Below are 16,629 nucleotides of genomic sequence, written 5' to 3' on the forward strand. Positions count from 1 at the left end.
AGAATGCCATTGTTTGTGTCCAACGTCATTGCTTTTCCTCTTATATTAACTTACAATGAAATGGCCGTCTGATCACTCATTCGTAATGTAGGTCATTATTTTGTTAAATCCGAGAAAAAAAAGTCCCAATCTTTCAGCCAGAGATGTTGCCTGACGCTTTACAAACAGTGTTTACTCAGCACGTTTTTAGACTACTCTGGGTTTATTTAAATCCAGCCACTGGAAAGGACAATGAATGCAGACGGAAAACCCAATCGGAGCAGTATGGCACATCTCATTAAAGCAATGCGAACCTCTGCCTTATATCAGATATTTAATTCTGTTTTCTTTAAAGGTTACAAATATGAAGAAGGTGGTGTTTTGTAAGTTCTGGTATGCTAGGAAAGATGTGTGATTTCATTATATATCGGCTATATGGAATCATAAGGACTGGCATTTTCGGGCTACATCGGTAATGAGGGTTTTACAAACTGAATGAATATATAAGAGTTTCTCCAAATAAAAGCATGCGTTGATTCTGTTATTCAATCTATAGGACTAATACATGACTTTTTAGAGGTCGTCTTCTATTTGTGTGCAGCAAAACGGTTTGAACATCTAAATCGAGTTTTCTTCCAGTGTATCAGTTGTTACGTGTACTCTTTGTGTATTCTTATCATTCTTATCTTTGATTATCTGAGGTAGAATCCTTGTCATGTGTTTTCGTTGCTGCTGCCTTCTCAGGAGGTTTATTAGTTTTCCAAAATAATTCATTCAAAGAAGATAAAGCCACAAGTCCAAACATACTCGCCATCTTTGGTTGTTGTCCTTTAAATAAGTTGTTAAAGGTGCCTGATCATCATGGTATTTAGAGAATTCTGAAGTTTGCTATACGCCTTTATGAAATAGCTTGTCAGGACCAGTCAAATAGTCTTCTTCTTCTGCCCTTTTCTGAATTTCGTACAGATTGCTGAAAAATAATAGTAAATAATTGAGTTAAGCTGACTGGGAATTATTTTAGAAAGGGTTGTGTATTGAAATAAGCGGGGGGACAGAGTTTTCCAAGTATCACCACTTAACTGAGGTGGAAAGTTGCTTTCTGTTACAGCTTCCTGCAGAATATCTACTACATTAATTAACTATGTATGCAGCCCACTTAAAGACAGGGTGCATGTCTTTAGGGATATGCATGTATATTGATCTATAATACGATAGTACGTTCATCTTTTTATTTGAAAGTAAAATCCGACAGTCAGAACAAGCAGTTGCCAGAAGTGTTTATCTTTCCTGTAGACAGATCAATATACACAGCCACATAAAGGGGTCGTCCACGTTTAATCACAATGTGAGTATTAATACTGAAGTTGAAGGAATGTTGGCTCCTGGTCAACACGACGGCACATTTAGGCGTACCTCACAGTTCAGGTTTATTTCGAGTTTACAAAAGTTCATCGCACAACCCACTGAACCTTAAGTGCCCTTTTTCTTTCATTCATTGTGGAGTTCTGTCATTCACTCTAGATTGTGACTATGATGACAGGTATTGCTGCCCCCCACCCCACTCCACCCCACTCCACCCCCACTCCAATGTTTGCACTTCCCATTGCTAAAAATAGGTATTTACATTACTGGTTGGGAACATTTATACGGTGATAGGACTACATTAATGGAACTGGAATTATGAATATATAGAAGAAATTTTAAAATAGGCAAAAAGTTCCATGTCTTGCTCTGCAATTATATTAATTGACATTGACTACAGCGGGTTACAGGGAAAGGTCACTCCAATTTAATTTTCGGCTTTAACCTTCAATTTGAATACGCTTCTTTGCCACAAATCTCTATGCATGCAAAACAGGAAATTTTATTGCTATTTTCCTAATCCCATTTGTTGGGGTTGCCTCAGAAAACAAACGTTAACCTTTCCTTTTCTCCAAACTCCGGAGGGAATCTGTAAAGATGACTTGAGAGGCCTTGCATTTGATAAATGAAAGTGGATTCTCGTCAAATGATTTTGCTCCTCAAATTGGCAACAGTGTTACAAAATAGTTCAGGAAACATATTCTCTTCGCCAAAATATTTTTTTCCAAAAAATGTATTTAAAATAGGAGACAGCCCAACGCAATGATTTACAACACAACTTATCATGAGTACCTATAGTAAATTAAGTTGAATAAATTCCAGTGCATTTATGTGCTTTAAAGTATTTTGAGTTTGGGCTCATGTCGTTCCTTACTGCAAGATATCACAATTACAACTAGCGGCTAGGGGTGGGTGGTCAGGGATAAATGTCATCTCTCTCTCTCAAAGGTTTTACCTGTGATTATTTATCCTATTCAGGATATTAATATTTCTGGCAGAGTCCACGACAGTACAAATTGTACATTATATTTGGAAAGGAGTGGACACGGTGGGCTGAATGTCTTTTGCTCGTGCCAGTCTTTCTTTATGTTACATTTTAACAGTGCACGGGACAAACATGCACCGAGCGTACTCGAAACCAAACTGCTTGCTTTCTAATTACCCAAAAGAGAGGGAAATGCAGTTTATCTTTTGCACTGATTGAGACTATTAAAAACACATTATACCTTTTGTCTAGTTCTGTACAATAAAAAAATTGGATCTATGGTTAGTAGTTTAACGCCAGACATGAAGTAGAAATGCAGAGTTCGTCAAAGCAGCTGTTCGGTGTAGACTCAGAACAAAGAGAAAACCAATGATGTAGATCCAGCTTGTTTATTGTAAATGCTAAGTTTCGGGGAGAGCTGATGGTGTCTCTTAAATCTATAATTGTGGATGATATTTAGATCCCCTATTTTTTGCAATACAAAAGAGTATTTTAACATATAGGCGAACACGCAGTTCTAACCTTTGGACCGTTCACAAACTGTGAGCATCAGTCGTAAATGAGATTATTCCTGCCACATCTAGCACAAATGATAGGTGCATAAAATCGTTTTTCGTCCTCAGCGTAGAACAATTTAATCCCCTCATTTTTCCTTGGATACGATAGTCGTGTTATTGGTTAGAAACTGGTAACTAGCGACTACAAAACCCATAAGATTGATGGCAACATATTTTAAAGTGAAAATTAATTTGAACTTCTGTATTTCTATCTAGGTCTTTATTTCAATATGTACCTGTGCTATATTGTTTGTAAAAGGTAAATTGCGCATAGAATAATGCTACCATGCAATACAAAAATAATTGCTAGGTTTTGACAAATTACTGAAAATATACAGCGTAGTTGTAAACTCACAAATCTGCATATTGTAAAACAAAATGTCAAATCTAAAAGTTTAAAGCATAAAGGCGAATGATGATACAATTTTACATACACATAACATTGGTACAACGCAATTAATGTTCAATGGGGGAAGCTCCATGTAGTAATATAAAATAATCACAAACTGTGTAATTTACTTGTTTTTAACCGGAATCTCCTCGGATTCTGCCGATAACTTTCCAATTCATTGGAAGGTCTTTCTTGTGTTCTCTTTGCTGTGATTAAAACCCCTCCCCCCCTCACCCCGTCCCCCTTGATACCCCTTTCTTGTTTTCATGGCTTTAAAAGCAGCTGATGTTTTATTACTATAGTTTAATTAGTTTTTGAGAATCCTTAAAAAGTAATATAACCTTTATTTTAGAGATGTATAACCTGCATTTTGTTTTGATAGAATTTTAAATATGCATGGCAATTGATTTCTTTGCTGCTGTGTGGTTTTTACTTTACGTTTAGCGGGTAGCTCGAAAGCAAATTACCTATATGACCGATATAATTTTTAATGACTTCATATTTGCAGATAGCTTTTCGGTTTAAACTCAGAAATTAGATTTTATGTCGTTGGTCTTATTTCTCGAAAGACATAACCAAGAGCCAATGTACTACTTCTAACTGAGATGTAATAGAACTAACACACAATGCAGAGTTTATAGTAGATAAAGCTAATGTAGATTATTGCGGAAAAATCTGACAATTACAGAGAAAGACTGAACGTCTTTTGATTGCTTTCACCGGACTAAATCACATGATTTTATGTTTTTTTAAACTCACATTTCATTAAAGAAAGAAAAAAGTTGTAATTCTACAATTAATTCAACCTTGGACATTTCCAGTAGACCTGTTTTCCTCTCCGAGTAGGATGCCAATCATTCAAACTTTCTATCGACTGTTACCGAAAATTGGCACCGATAAGATCGAACAGATCGTTAAAGGGTTTGTTTAGAGATCCGGTCCTAGCAGATTTCTGAACGGTTTCGTTTATCTTTTATTGAAAATTGGTCTACCTGTTCAATTGCACCAAGCAAGTCAGCAGTCATCCCTTTACAGTAAAACAGAAGTTTCCGTGAGTAAAGACAACAAACTGGTACAGAAGCAAGGGGTGCTGAGTGATTAAACACGACAAACTGCAATATTTTTCTCACGCCTAAAACGGATGTTTCATGATGACCTGCACCATTTTACAGAAACAATTGCCTTCCTTCAACTAAAGAATGTAATGGTTTTGCCAAAGTCGGGAACTGCATATTATACGTTAATTGTGAGCCGTCTAATCAACTGATGGTTCCAATAAACACGTTTTCAGGTTCCGCAGAGGACATTTTAAGATAGGAAGGAGCATTCCAACTTTTCCTGACAGATTCACCTTGTCCCTGTGTCCTCTTGTAGCAGAGTCACAAGCAAGTAGTTAAAATATAAATCTTGTTTGAATGCGTGTATTATAAAACATAGTAATACGACCAAATTATTGATTTTATTGAAATCTCATTGTTTAATCATCAGCACAATTTGTATGTTTTATAGTACGTATATCTATATTACATTACCTTAAAAAACATTCAAAGGCAAAACATGACTACAGCATAAGTAGTGCGGGTAAAGGCCGCTGAACGTAAAGAATTAACACGCCTCCACTTTTGGAAAATATCCCGACCCCACGTGTCACTAGCGTCTGTTCCCCTGCTGGGTCCTTTGCTGTCTCTGGGAATACCGATCGCAAATTAATGAAACTGGCCTGTTTGTTCTCAAAATTGGAGTTTTAAAAACACTATAAATTTAATCTGCGAATACTTGAGGCTCCAAGCTGCCTCTCAAAACTAAGACAGTAAAGGAGTGGTGTTAAAGATTAAACCGTGAGATTCTAATAAAATCGATAATTTGATAGTACAACGATTTTCCTGATTGATTGTGAAATGCTTCACAAACATTCATTGATGGATTGTTTCTGAATCCGTAAACAATATGTTTAGTAGGTCCTCTGTATAACATGAATTTTCCATATTCCATGAGTAAACAGAAACTTCACAAAATACCAAAATCCAATCAAGAAATGTTCTACTAAGATAAGCAGTAATCTGTATTCAATCATTTGATTCTGTCGATTTTTTCTGGGCAAGATGTGTGAGCATGCAGGGTTATCTCTGCCTTCTGACTTGAAATCCAAGACGGGCTCATTCTACTCTGAAGAAAGGACGTGATGACACAAATAGTCATTTAAAATAAAATTCAGTTTACAGATTGTTGTGTGTAAATTTGATAATTTATAAGATTATACCACCAGTAGTGTAATTTTAACAGGTTCTGGCAACAGTGTATTTTTTTGTTGTTTTCATTGCAAATATAACGTTTTGGCAATGTTTGTTAAGGATAACACCCAGCGAATCTGTGCACCTAATTTTTTTTTTGTGAACAGGTCGCCCAGTTTGCATTTTGGATTCCTGTGTCTTTAAGGCACGCTACCACAAGCATTTACTGTCTCTTGATTGCAGCAATGACCAGGTTAGCCCATAAACCTTTTCACAACTAACAATAGGGATTCTCAACAATTAACAAGAAACAACATAATAAAGTCGTTTACAAAGAGCTGACTATTTACGATAAATTATCCAGTCTTTAGGAGAGCAGTGCGTAATTTCACACGCTTTGTAAGTAAACTGGGTTTCAGCGGGCGCACACGCCGTCACCCCATCTCTTATTTTTAACCAAACTCCATCCACAACATTCTGATGCTATACTTTTAAAAATCAAAAAGTATCATTGTTTCAAAAATGTTTCAGCAGATCGAAATGTATTTTATGATATAGTTCATCTCATTTAGACTTCTAATCAAGCTTTTATTTTAATTATAATGCCTATAATTATGACGATGGAAACCTATTTGAAGATTAAAAATGTGGATTTGAAACGTAAAGATGTAAAGTTTTTTAATCGGCGTTATTAACTGTCGAATTTAATTAACTCCGATCAGAAGGAATGTTGATACTTAGATTTTGTTTAATTTGATCTATTTTGGGGTGCTCTTGGAACAGCAAGCTAACAACACAAAAGAAAACTGGACAACCCTGTTTAACAGCGAAATTAACATGTGAACTGCAGGAAAGAGAGGGCAATTTGCTAACCACACACAGATTCGCCATCTTTAATGGAGTTTAATTCCAGTTTATTCCTTAGCATGCTGCTGCTTAATATTGTGGAGGAAAATGTCAGAGGAGCGTATGTTATAAATCACACTAAAAGGAAGATCTGTTCCGCCTAAACTAATGAGGTAGTCACAATTTCAGTAAACACTAGTTCTAACTGAATAACAACAAAGACCTTGGGATCAGTGGAGCAATATGGCGGAAATTTTAAGCATTTCCTACAGGATATAAGATATCCACTACTGTTGTTTTGTTTATTTCAACAGCTTGTTTAAGATAATTATCATTATTTGAACCCAGATATATATATATATATACATATAATTATGTGTGTGTGTGTATATATATATATCATTATATGAAAGACAAACCTTTACGTTAACGTGTAAGCCCTTCAACTAACCAGCTAAACAATGTAGCCCATTCAGTATATTTGCCGTGGAACGTAGGCATTTGCAGTTTCGCAGATCATACCAGTTTAGTAACTATAAAATAAGTGGCACTGACTCTGAAAATGGCCTTTGTTTGCAAACACAGCTGTTGCAATCTTTACATTGCAAACTAAGGTATGCGCAGCAGAGAATTAAATACGAAGGATGGTGTGAGGAGAAACCCAAGCATCTGGAGAGGCAAGCGGCCTTGTTTTGAAACTGTCAGTCCACTAAACCCCTATTGTGAGAGCCTCATGCAAAAATTTACCAGCCTTTACTGCATCAATTTCAGGCTGCCTCAAAGTTAAAACAGAGCTAAAACAAAGATGAAACATGTTAAAACAGACCAAAAATGCATTATCAGAACAACATGAAAAACATTTTATAACGTAGAAGAGGAAAACAATAATGATTTTAACATTTTTGAAAAAGATCGAGATCATTCATTACAACCGTGTGAATTCAATGTTCATACAAGATTGTTGCTGTTTTAACATTAAAATGCATTCAACTACATCACCTACATGAATATACTTAAAGTATTGTTTGACCTTCTGAACAACTCTTTACAAACGTAGGGATACCTGCTTTCCATTAAATTATAGCTGCCTAATAAATAATTACTAAGTGTGTATGGAAAATAATGGAAAATGAAGCAGTTTTGCTGAAAGTAACATTTGCAGTATGGTTTTTCCATAGCTAATTTTACAGTATTTCAAATGGGTTTTAATCAGTTCTTGACCAATGAGAACACCCTTTTTAAAACCAAGACTCTTAGGATAAATCATTGCAATATAGACTGCTAATAAGTCACATATGTCAACAATGGCAAAGTGCTCTACAGTTAGCAGCACATTAACTTAAATAAGCAATGTGTCATGCGTTTTTGTTGGTTGAAAATTTCACTCTATTTATGTACATGGATTAGGAATAAGATGGCTGTGGATTACAATAACATATAGTAAAAGTTCCGGCTTTACGCATCATAGTAAAACGTTTCTAAAAACATGTACATTAATGGAGTATGAGAAGCATAAAGGATAGTATTGAAAGCTGAAATTACCCACTGTCTGGTTCGAATATCGAGTGACCTTGGGAGATATAACAAGGGAATGGTCTGTGGTGATAGGGGGATTCGAAGTGATATCCACTGACACTGCTAACAGCATATGTACTTTTATTCTGTACGTTCTGATTCATCATTTATGTAACAATTCTATAAATATTTGAATGTAAGCCACGAGAGTACATAAAAAGATGTAAAGAAGATAGTGACAATAAGAGAACTTTAATTTTATGTTTGTTATTCACGTAGTTGTTCCTTTTGTAATTCTCTCATTTGCCAAACCTGGTTATGCATCCTGAAAAATAAATTTAGAAACACCAGCGTTCTTTTCTCATTACACCTTTCCAGAGACCTAGACACTTATGTGTATGCAAAGCACGAATGTAACATATTTTCTAAATCGTTAATTTCTTAGTATTTCCCTTTGATTCAGTTTTACAAAGTTTACAATTTCTTTATTTTAAACAACCATACTTATCTTGCATATCTCAGAGAACTAAAACGCTCTCATTGTGTGCAAAATACCTAATTAACATACTGTTTGCCAATCCGTGTAATTGTAATTCTTAAATTAAAATGCCATGTGAATTTACCCCTTGCACTTCAAGCATTGTGTAAATAATAACATATTAGATTCCATAAAAATGAAACAAATGTGATCAAGCTACATCTACATTATTTGTGATTTTCAATGCAAGGCTAAATTATATAATATTAGCAGTGCAAACTCCCTAGATTTTCTGGAATAAGCCCCTGACTACAGTACATAAAAGATGACTCACCCAATTCTTTGCAATGCAGCTTGCATTTTCGAGCTTCTATTTTTGTGTAAATGTAAATATGGTTGACTGATTGTCATTTGCAGCATTCCTGGTATGTCGATGAACCTTTGCTATCTACATCACATGCAGATTTAGTTTAGTTTCTTGCTGTTTTGTAAAAGTAAGTTACATGGTGGGCCACGTGCCTGCATTATTTCTTCATTGTCCTCAAATTAAATGTTAAAATCCAATGCTCACCAAAATTAAAAGTTCCTGGCTGTTGATTGATTCTGCGATTATATTCACTCTTTCAATAGTGATTTTTTGTTTGTTTGTATCTTAGTTACTTGTGTGAAAGTCTGTATAAAGTTAGGTCAGATGAAAACACTTATGAAACATTAACACTATAACTAGGGTTAATTTTGTAGCTATTCTCAGAGTTCCAATGGTAAGCAGTTAAAGCAATTATTTTACGTTTAAGAACTAAAGACAACAGAGCTTTGAAATCAGTAACCTGCTTGCGCTTATCTATCTAAACACCAATGATAGGGACTCTTTCAAGATAAAAGCTTATTTTATATAGAATGATCGCCATATTGACTCAGATGAAAGTACATTTTTCCTTTTTTAAGTTCAACACACAACTCATACTTTGCCACGGATCCAATACAGCATAATCAATCACTCAGGCAAAACATCAAGACATTTGCGATTTAAAACTGTAGTGCATAAATTTAATGGCTCATTTCTAACATTTCACTATGTCGACTTCTGACATACAGTGTGCAGTAACCTTGTGGAGGTACTGACTTATAATTTGAACATTGAAATAATTTTATTTAAATTGTTCGAAAACAACCGTAAACAACCTCAAAGTGACATTAGTAGTTCAGAAAGTGTACTGTGGAATGCCTCGGTCAGTAGATAGTAGTGTTTGATAAATCAAAAGAATAATCCACACGAAAGGTCTTTAGAACATCATTCCAACATGAAAATTTGCTGTATGTCGAGACTTAATATCCGGTCATGGCTCATGACAAAGAAAACAGGAAAGTACTTTTTAAATATAAATTTTCACAATCAGAAGTTTCCTTATCCAAAATATCTCTTTCATAAGTTAAATCGTCTGAATTTATGGCTAGGCGGGAGAGGTATTACAGCACCACCCATCTGCCATTTCCACACAGGATGGGCCTTCTGAGGTGCTTCGGGATCCTTAGTAGAGTTCAATGAATACGCAGGGCACAAATCCCCATCGTTGCCAATAATTAGTGACGGTGGAGAGGGAAAATTTGCCATGAAATTAAATGGCCTTTTCACCGTGGATGCTACACCATTGGCTACTCGTTTACGTTTATTTGTACCAGCAAATTCTTCTAGTGTTCCATCATGCACATCTGTTTTACCTGTAAGACGTGGATTCTCTGATTTCACAGTTGTTTTGACTGACGAGCTTTGCAAAGTGTGCTGTTTCCCCAACACCAAAGTCCTGTAATTCCTTCTTATTCTTGCACCATTTCGAAATTCGCAGTCCTCTAATACTGGAATGTTTAAAGTGCGTTGATGGTCTTCGCTTCGTCTGGATGCGTTGTGGGAAGTTGTGGCTTTTTCAGTGCACACATGGCTTTCCTTTGCTCTTGTCGAAAAACAGTCTTGTATTTTATTTTCCCTTAAAGTGGTCACTGCTTGCTTCGATACATTGCACGCATACTTCAGTTTCTTTCTCGGCTGTTGTGCCACATATCCGTACTCTTCCTCACAGCTATTTTCTTCTAATTTTACTGTAATATTGTGCATAATTGCTTTCCCCATGTCTGCATTGTCACTCTGGATCTGAACGGTGGGGGCCTGACTGCTGTCCGTGTTTAAACTCTGGAAAGCTGAGGACAGTGCGATGAAATTGCCGATTTTCGATTCTTTTTCTACCTTTACTGCTAATGGAGAATCGTTGTCTGCAGGCTCGGAAACTATTGTCACATTGTTTTCTTCTGCACAGTGTGATATAGATGCTCCGAGGCATTTCTTTGACTCTGTTAATGTTCTTTGTTGTGGAAACTCGGTGTTTCCCTTTGGGCTAGGTGCAGGGCCCCCTTTAGCACAGTTAATTGTCGATTCAGTCCTCTTTAGATAATGTGAAATTTCAGAGTGTGGGAATGCAAGCTCAGATATCCTATCATTATTTATCTCGGCAAAGCAACTTCCATAGCCAGTTGAGCAGCATATGTTATGTGACTTAATAGTCCAGTTCTGCTCGTTTCTCTTAACAATAGTCGCGGACTTTAAATTACAATGGGAAGTTCTCCCTTCTAGGAGATCGCTACTGGCTGTTTCATACACTACATTATTGCTTTTGGCTTGGAACTGGTAGTGGAAACTCGGCTGCGTTAAGACGAGAGGTTTACTGCAGATGCTAGAGAAACTGGTGCGCCTGAATCGTATGCTTTGAACCGAAACTTGGCTGGAAACGGAGCTAGAATCAGATTCCGACGAGCTGTCCTCGTCACTGGCTGAGGTTACTTCGGAGGATTCGGACACCGAGTCCTCCTCGTCTTCGTCCGAAGAAGCTGAGTTGCTGGAACTCGATAAACTTGACCCGAAGTCCGAGTCGTTGCCTGCGCGATCAGAGAAGGAGCTCGACTCAGAATCGCTGCTGCAGCTTTCCTGCAAGGGCCCCTGGTTACAATGCAGTCCGCTGGCAACATGAAATTTATTCAAGCACTGATACCCTCCTTTAGTTTTGCAAGATTTCGGAGTCGCTGCGGCCAGCAAGACTCGCTTGGCGGTGTTTGAACTCCCCAAATGTTTTTGAGTGATTTCACACGAACTTTTGCGCCTGAAGTAATACGTCAAACCGGTAGAGTTTGGAGACTTAGGGTAGTAGGCGATGGCGGATTGGTAAAACACGGGATGCCTGCAAATCATGCTCCGAAATAAGGAGTGATTTGTGTGAAATGCTACACAGTTACTTGATATTTCAGCAGTTTCGTAGTTTTGGGGGATTTTGCAATGTGATCGGATCATTTCAGTGTAACTATGGCTGGTAAATTTGCTGTAGAATTGAGATAGATTGGAGGCCGGTAGCGAGCTGCCGTCTCCTTGCAGAGCCTTGCTCATTCCAGTCAAAGGCTGGGGTTTTCCATTCAAACTCAACCAAACTTTCTTCTCTTTCAAAAAACTTGCGTAGCGATTACTGGGGGTTTTCTCCTGGTTGAGTTCGGTTGATAACAAGGTTCTGTTTATTTTTCTCCTCTTGGTCTTAAGAACTCGTTCAGTTTTGCACGAAGTGTACAAGGCTTCCACGTCTTCCCGAGAAATTAGAGTGCATTTAGCTGCATGAAAAGCAATAGAATGTATTGCCTTGAGTTTTCTTAATTCTTCCAAATCGCAGTGATGTTTCTTCACGTTTAGATGGTCCATCCTTTTGTGTACGGTTGTCCTGGGTATATTTTTCAACAGATTGGTGAATACTTGGGAAAGCGCAAACATTTGTTTCCCCTTAATTATAAGATAACCAAGTCTCACGCCATCCACCTCTTCATAACCCGACTCCAAGTCTCCCATTTCGCCACCTAAATTATGTCCCGCATTCGCTGGAAAAAACATCGACTGCGGAATTCGACATTCCTCATGGCATCCTGTTTAAAAACACACATAATTATTGTTTCTGATACAGCTGATTAAGTAAAACTTTGGGAGATATTTAGTACATAACATATGGAATAATATATATTTTAAAAAGCAGCATCGCGTGTTATTTATATGACGCTTAATTTCCAAGTTATGCGTATTGTTATACCTGCAATCTTTAATTTTTCCAAATACGCATAGATATACTGTACTACATAAGAGAGAATGAAGAGAGAGAGAGAGAGAGAATGCAGCTGCTATTCCCGCCGCTGCTTCTCCCACAAATAAGATGACAGAGTGAAGTGAGTTCGTCGGGAGACACCTTCATCAATTAATTCCCCTAAAGCCAGCTCTGATTGGATGCCACTGACAGGTGATGCAATAAAAATTGATATTCCACCCCCTTCCAAAAAGCCCCCACTAATTAGCATACCCTTACGCTCCCACCCTCTTGCTGAAGTAAATACAGTTAGTATGCAAATCTTTAATATATACACCACCACCCCTCCGCACCAACCCCCCCCCCCCCCCCAACTCTCCGCCAAGGCAAAACATCATCCAAAAAAGCGCTCCAGCAGTCTCAAGCTACCTGGGTTATTTTATGCAATTATTTCTTATGCCTTTCGACGTTGTAGATATAAATGTACATAAAAGAAGCCTGCACTTAATAGTTTTATACTTGACTTTCCACGGTGTTTAGGTCAGCTATTGCAATAGATTCAAAATATTTGCTGCACATATATGCATGTTGTATTTATTTGCAGAAAGGCAGTCTTCCACAGGCTTCCGGCGGCATTTATTCCTTGAAGTCAAAAGTTCTCGTCATCTTCCATAAGAAAGATATTAATAACATTTTGTGGTTTTAATATAAAATATATTTCATCCTTGGGGGAAAATCACCTTTCCCTATTCAGCATAGAGTTTGCACCAAAGACAGCTCAAGATTGAGCGCTCTTAAACAAATTGAATTTTATTTCTTATATATTGTCTATTTGGTTTATCAACACGTGTTTAACAATCTGAAGGGGATAAAGCCCACAATATATCAGTATATAACAGAGTTCTAAAAGTATGTAATCGTGCATATAACATTTCCCTGTTAACTGTTATTTGCGGAATGAGTTAGCAACCTTGCTTGAGCACAGCGTACGACATTAATGTTGGGCCAGCGTCTACAACTAGCTAAATGCAACGCTTATTTTCCCATTCTTCAAAACGTATAAACTGCGCCCATAGAATGAAGCCATTAACAGAGAACCACGTATTATCTGGAGCTTTCTAATTGCAGTAACTGAGGGGCATTGCAGAATATATTCATATATTTTTTAAAAATACTAATTTTAAAATTGCCCTCCGTTTCCGAAAGTGGAAAATTGTTCTTTAAAAATGCAGTTTTAAATGCGAGCGTGCAATTCCCCCTCCCACACACATACAAAGATCTCCATGTGATAAATATGGTATTGCAACAGTCCCTTACTGAATAAGACTAGTGAACTTCCTCGCAGTTCATACAGCAGATTAGCATAACATCTACAGCAAGGATCATAAACATGAATATCATAACACTGCATTCCCCATGTAACTATATATATAGTAAATTAAAGTCAGATTAACAAGTTTCTCGCTGCTACTGGATGAAAGCAGGGTAGATGGATCACACGTATTTTGTGCTTTTCGTAGAAATCCGTTTTCACAATGGCCACCTCGCTATTAGAGAAGCAGGTATCTGGAAACTGCCATGAAGGCGGCCGCAACAATGTTAAACTTTATGTTTTACTGCGGCGAAGAAAAAGCAAATCGGAACAGAGATTGAATATCTTAATAATTCAAGCTTCGTGAAGCTCTTTTGACCGGGCAGTTAAACATAAAGTGAGTCGATTGCTGGCAGCATGTAAAAATCTTACACGGCAGTTGAGCGCTTTGACTAGGTATATAAGAAGCCTTGTACACGACTGCCAAGCACTATTCTTAAGGTGCAAAACCGAACATGGTACACTATAGATCGCCAGAAAAGGTTTATACACAAACTTATAAACAATCCACGAGAAAGTCTGAAAATTAGTGCGACCCAGTGGAGATTAGGCGGAGTAGTAGCGTTATTTGCGGCGCAACAGTACTAGACTGCAGAAAGGGGCGATGGGTTACTGAAGCGATGAAAGGAAGCTAGTTATTTCTACAATCAAACTTCATTTAATGGTCAATGCACGAGACAACGCATCATTGCAGTCGACAAGCAGATCTTTAATGCTTCTTTATTAGCCTTCCGCTTAAACGGTTCTTGGTTTGTATGAATTCTTAGGTTCACAGTATCATAAAATGTGTCAAAACACAGACTCATTCACAATAGTTGCGCTTCGCCCAAGCATAGGTCATCTTTACAGCCCAGCCTTCATCCCCATAAAGATATATTGATTTTTATTAGAGGAATTCTGGATTACGATTTGCAAAAGACTCAACTGAAAATATAGAGACAAATACTACCTACATATGGCTTTTGCCATTATTTAATATTCTGCAGACAGTACAATGGAATAATCATCAAATCGCTTTAAATTTATGCTAGCTGATGTAATGTATAAAACTTAATTATGGGGATAATAGGGCAAAACATGTAATGGCCGTCCATTTGGGGCACGCAAAGCATTTGGGGAACTCCTGTATATGCTAAAATGAGAACAACGAAGGCATATTTAATAATTTCTGCGTATAATTCACGAAATTACCGAACAATTACTGTCATTACTTGCATTTTATACAACCATTTTTTGCTGTTTAATTCTGCCATCAGTTTTTTTTTCACCATCAATATTTGACAGAAAATGACAGGTCGCTCTTGCACATCACTAAACGTCGTATATTCAAGGCTGTTTAGGAACAAGGGGTTGAATCTGAAGAGAAGCTTTTCGAGGCCCCTCTATAAATACACGAAAGGCAGGTTGCCTCCGGATGGATTTACATGGCGAGCTGTTTCTTGTCACTAGCTACCAACATACATCATTGAAGAAGAGGAGTAAAAATCCTTGATTAAAATATAAGGAAAAATACACCAATGTATTTATACACCACACACAGTGGTTTTATATGTATTTTTATCCAACGTCTAGATGGCTGAATTGATAACAGCGAGACAGCACAGTAAGGTGGCTGCCTGTCATTTTAATCAAATATAAGACCATTGTAAATGATTTGATCCCAGCGACAGCAACATCCTTCATAGAACAACAATGATTGTTCTAATTACAATAGCAGGTGATCCCCGCAGATACATATGATTCTCTGTTTGATACATTGCACTTATAGTGCGGATAAATATAATTTGGAGTAGTGACAAAATAATTTTGAGGCATTAATATACTATATTCGGACATAAAAGAATTCACTTTTACAACAGTATATTTTCTGTACGTCGGGACAAATGGGAAACAAAAAATAGTTGCAGATATAAAACCGTCAAACGAGATAGATACTCTCACAGTAGGGTAAATAATCAAACGTGATTTTCACACACACAAAATATAATTTTGTAGTATTTTATATATTCAGATAAATACTGTTGCTTTATTTAAATTAAATTACGAACATATTTTAACTCACAAAGAACAGTAGAACTTAATGTGCTTGTTTTAAAACCCAACTGCCATCTGTGTTTGGATGAAATTGTACATCAACAGCTTCGATCTCACTTGTCAACAGATCTTATTTTTCAATTTTACCCCTAAATAAATAAAACAATCTAGCGGCCTGTTTAACTTCATATTGTGGAATGGTTCATGATTTTATTTTTGGTCAGAGGCCCCAGTCTATTTTAATTCACCGCTATCAGAAAGAGACATGACTCACACATATGCATAATGATTTCTTGCTTTCCTCCTTGGTCAAAAAGCGTTTTATTCATCGAAATAAGCTTTTACAACCATGCAATCAGTTGTACCGTTGAAACTTGTACTTTAGAAAGTATGCTGTTTAGCATTGAAACAGTTTACAAGATTATGCAGTCACAATATATAACGTATATTGATAAGATGGAAAAGCAGACGTTTTAATGACACACTTTATCGAATTAATGAGACTTTTATATCTCTAGTCAAAAAGTCCCGACATGTAGCAAACCAATAATCACATCAGAACGATCTGTTAATCCACAATTAATAGCAGGGTACATTTTAATATAGGATGGAATACCAAGAACAGTTAAGGGTTAGTACAGGAAAACTATTTGAACTATATGGCACTAGGATGCGGCTGATATTGTACATCTGTTCAAGAAACATATAAGTTTTCACCAATCCTGTTCACTTATAAACTATGGTAATTGTGTTTGCCTGTATGGCACACTGTTACAAAA

The 16,629-nt window shown here is 36.9% G+C and overlaps 1 protein-coding gene across 3 annotated transcripts; it reads right to left on the minus strand.

Annotated features, from left to right (window-relative positions):
* Nucleotides 1–255: 255 nt before the first annotated feature.
* On the minus strand, nt 256–12,567 carry skida1 (SKI/DACH domain containing 1). Of its 3 annotated transcripts, XM_068013703.1 has the most exons (3): nt 12,454–12,567; nt 10,064–12,292; nt 259–949 (listed from the first exon to the last, which is right to left on the minus strand). In XM_068013703.1, the coding sequence occupies exons 2-3, from the start codon at nt 12,258–12,260 to the stop codon at nt 903–905; spliced, it is 2,244 nt and encodes a 747-aa protein (XP_067869804.1). In that variant the 5' UTR covers nt 12,261–12,292; nt 12,454–12,567; the 3' UTR covers nt 259–902. The 3 variants fall into 3 exon arrangements, 2 of the variants coding, with proteins under 2 accessions (XP_067869804.1, XP_067869794.1); XR_010969107.1 differs by lacking the exon at nt 12,454–12,567 and having other exon boundaries at nt 256–949; nt 8,679–12,275; XM_068013693.1 differs by lacking the exon at nt 259–949 and having other exon boundaries at nt 7,301–12,292.
* Between the last annotated feature and the right edge of the window lie 4,062 nt (nt 12,568–16,629).

The sequence above is a fragment of the Heterodontus francisci genome, chromosome 2 (assembly GCF_036365525.1).
Source record: "Heterodontus francisci isolate sHetFra1 chromosome 2, sHetFra1.hap1, whole genome shotgun sequence".
Taxonomy (NCBI): domain Eukaryota; kingdom Metazoa; phylum Chordata; class Chondrichthyes; order Heterodontiformes; family Heterodontidae; genus Heterodontus; species Heterodontus francisci.

What these genes read in the sequence shown, in the direction of transcription:
- skida1 (XM_068013693.1), bottom strand. Translation starts at nt 12,260, where the DNA reads ATGTTTTTTCCAGCGAATGCGGGACATAATTTAGGTGGCGAAATGGGA.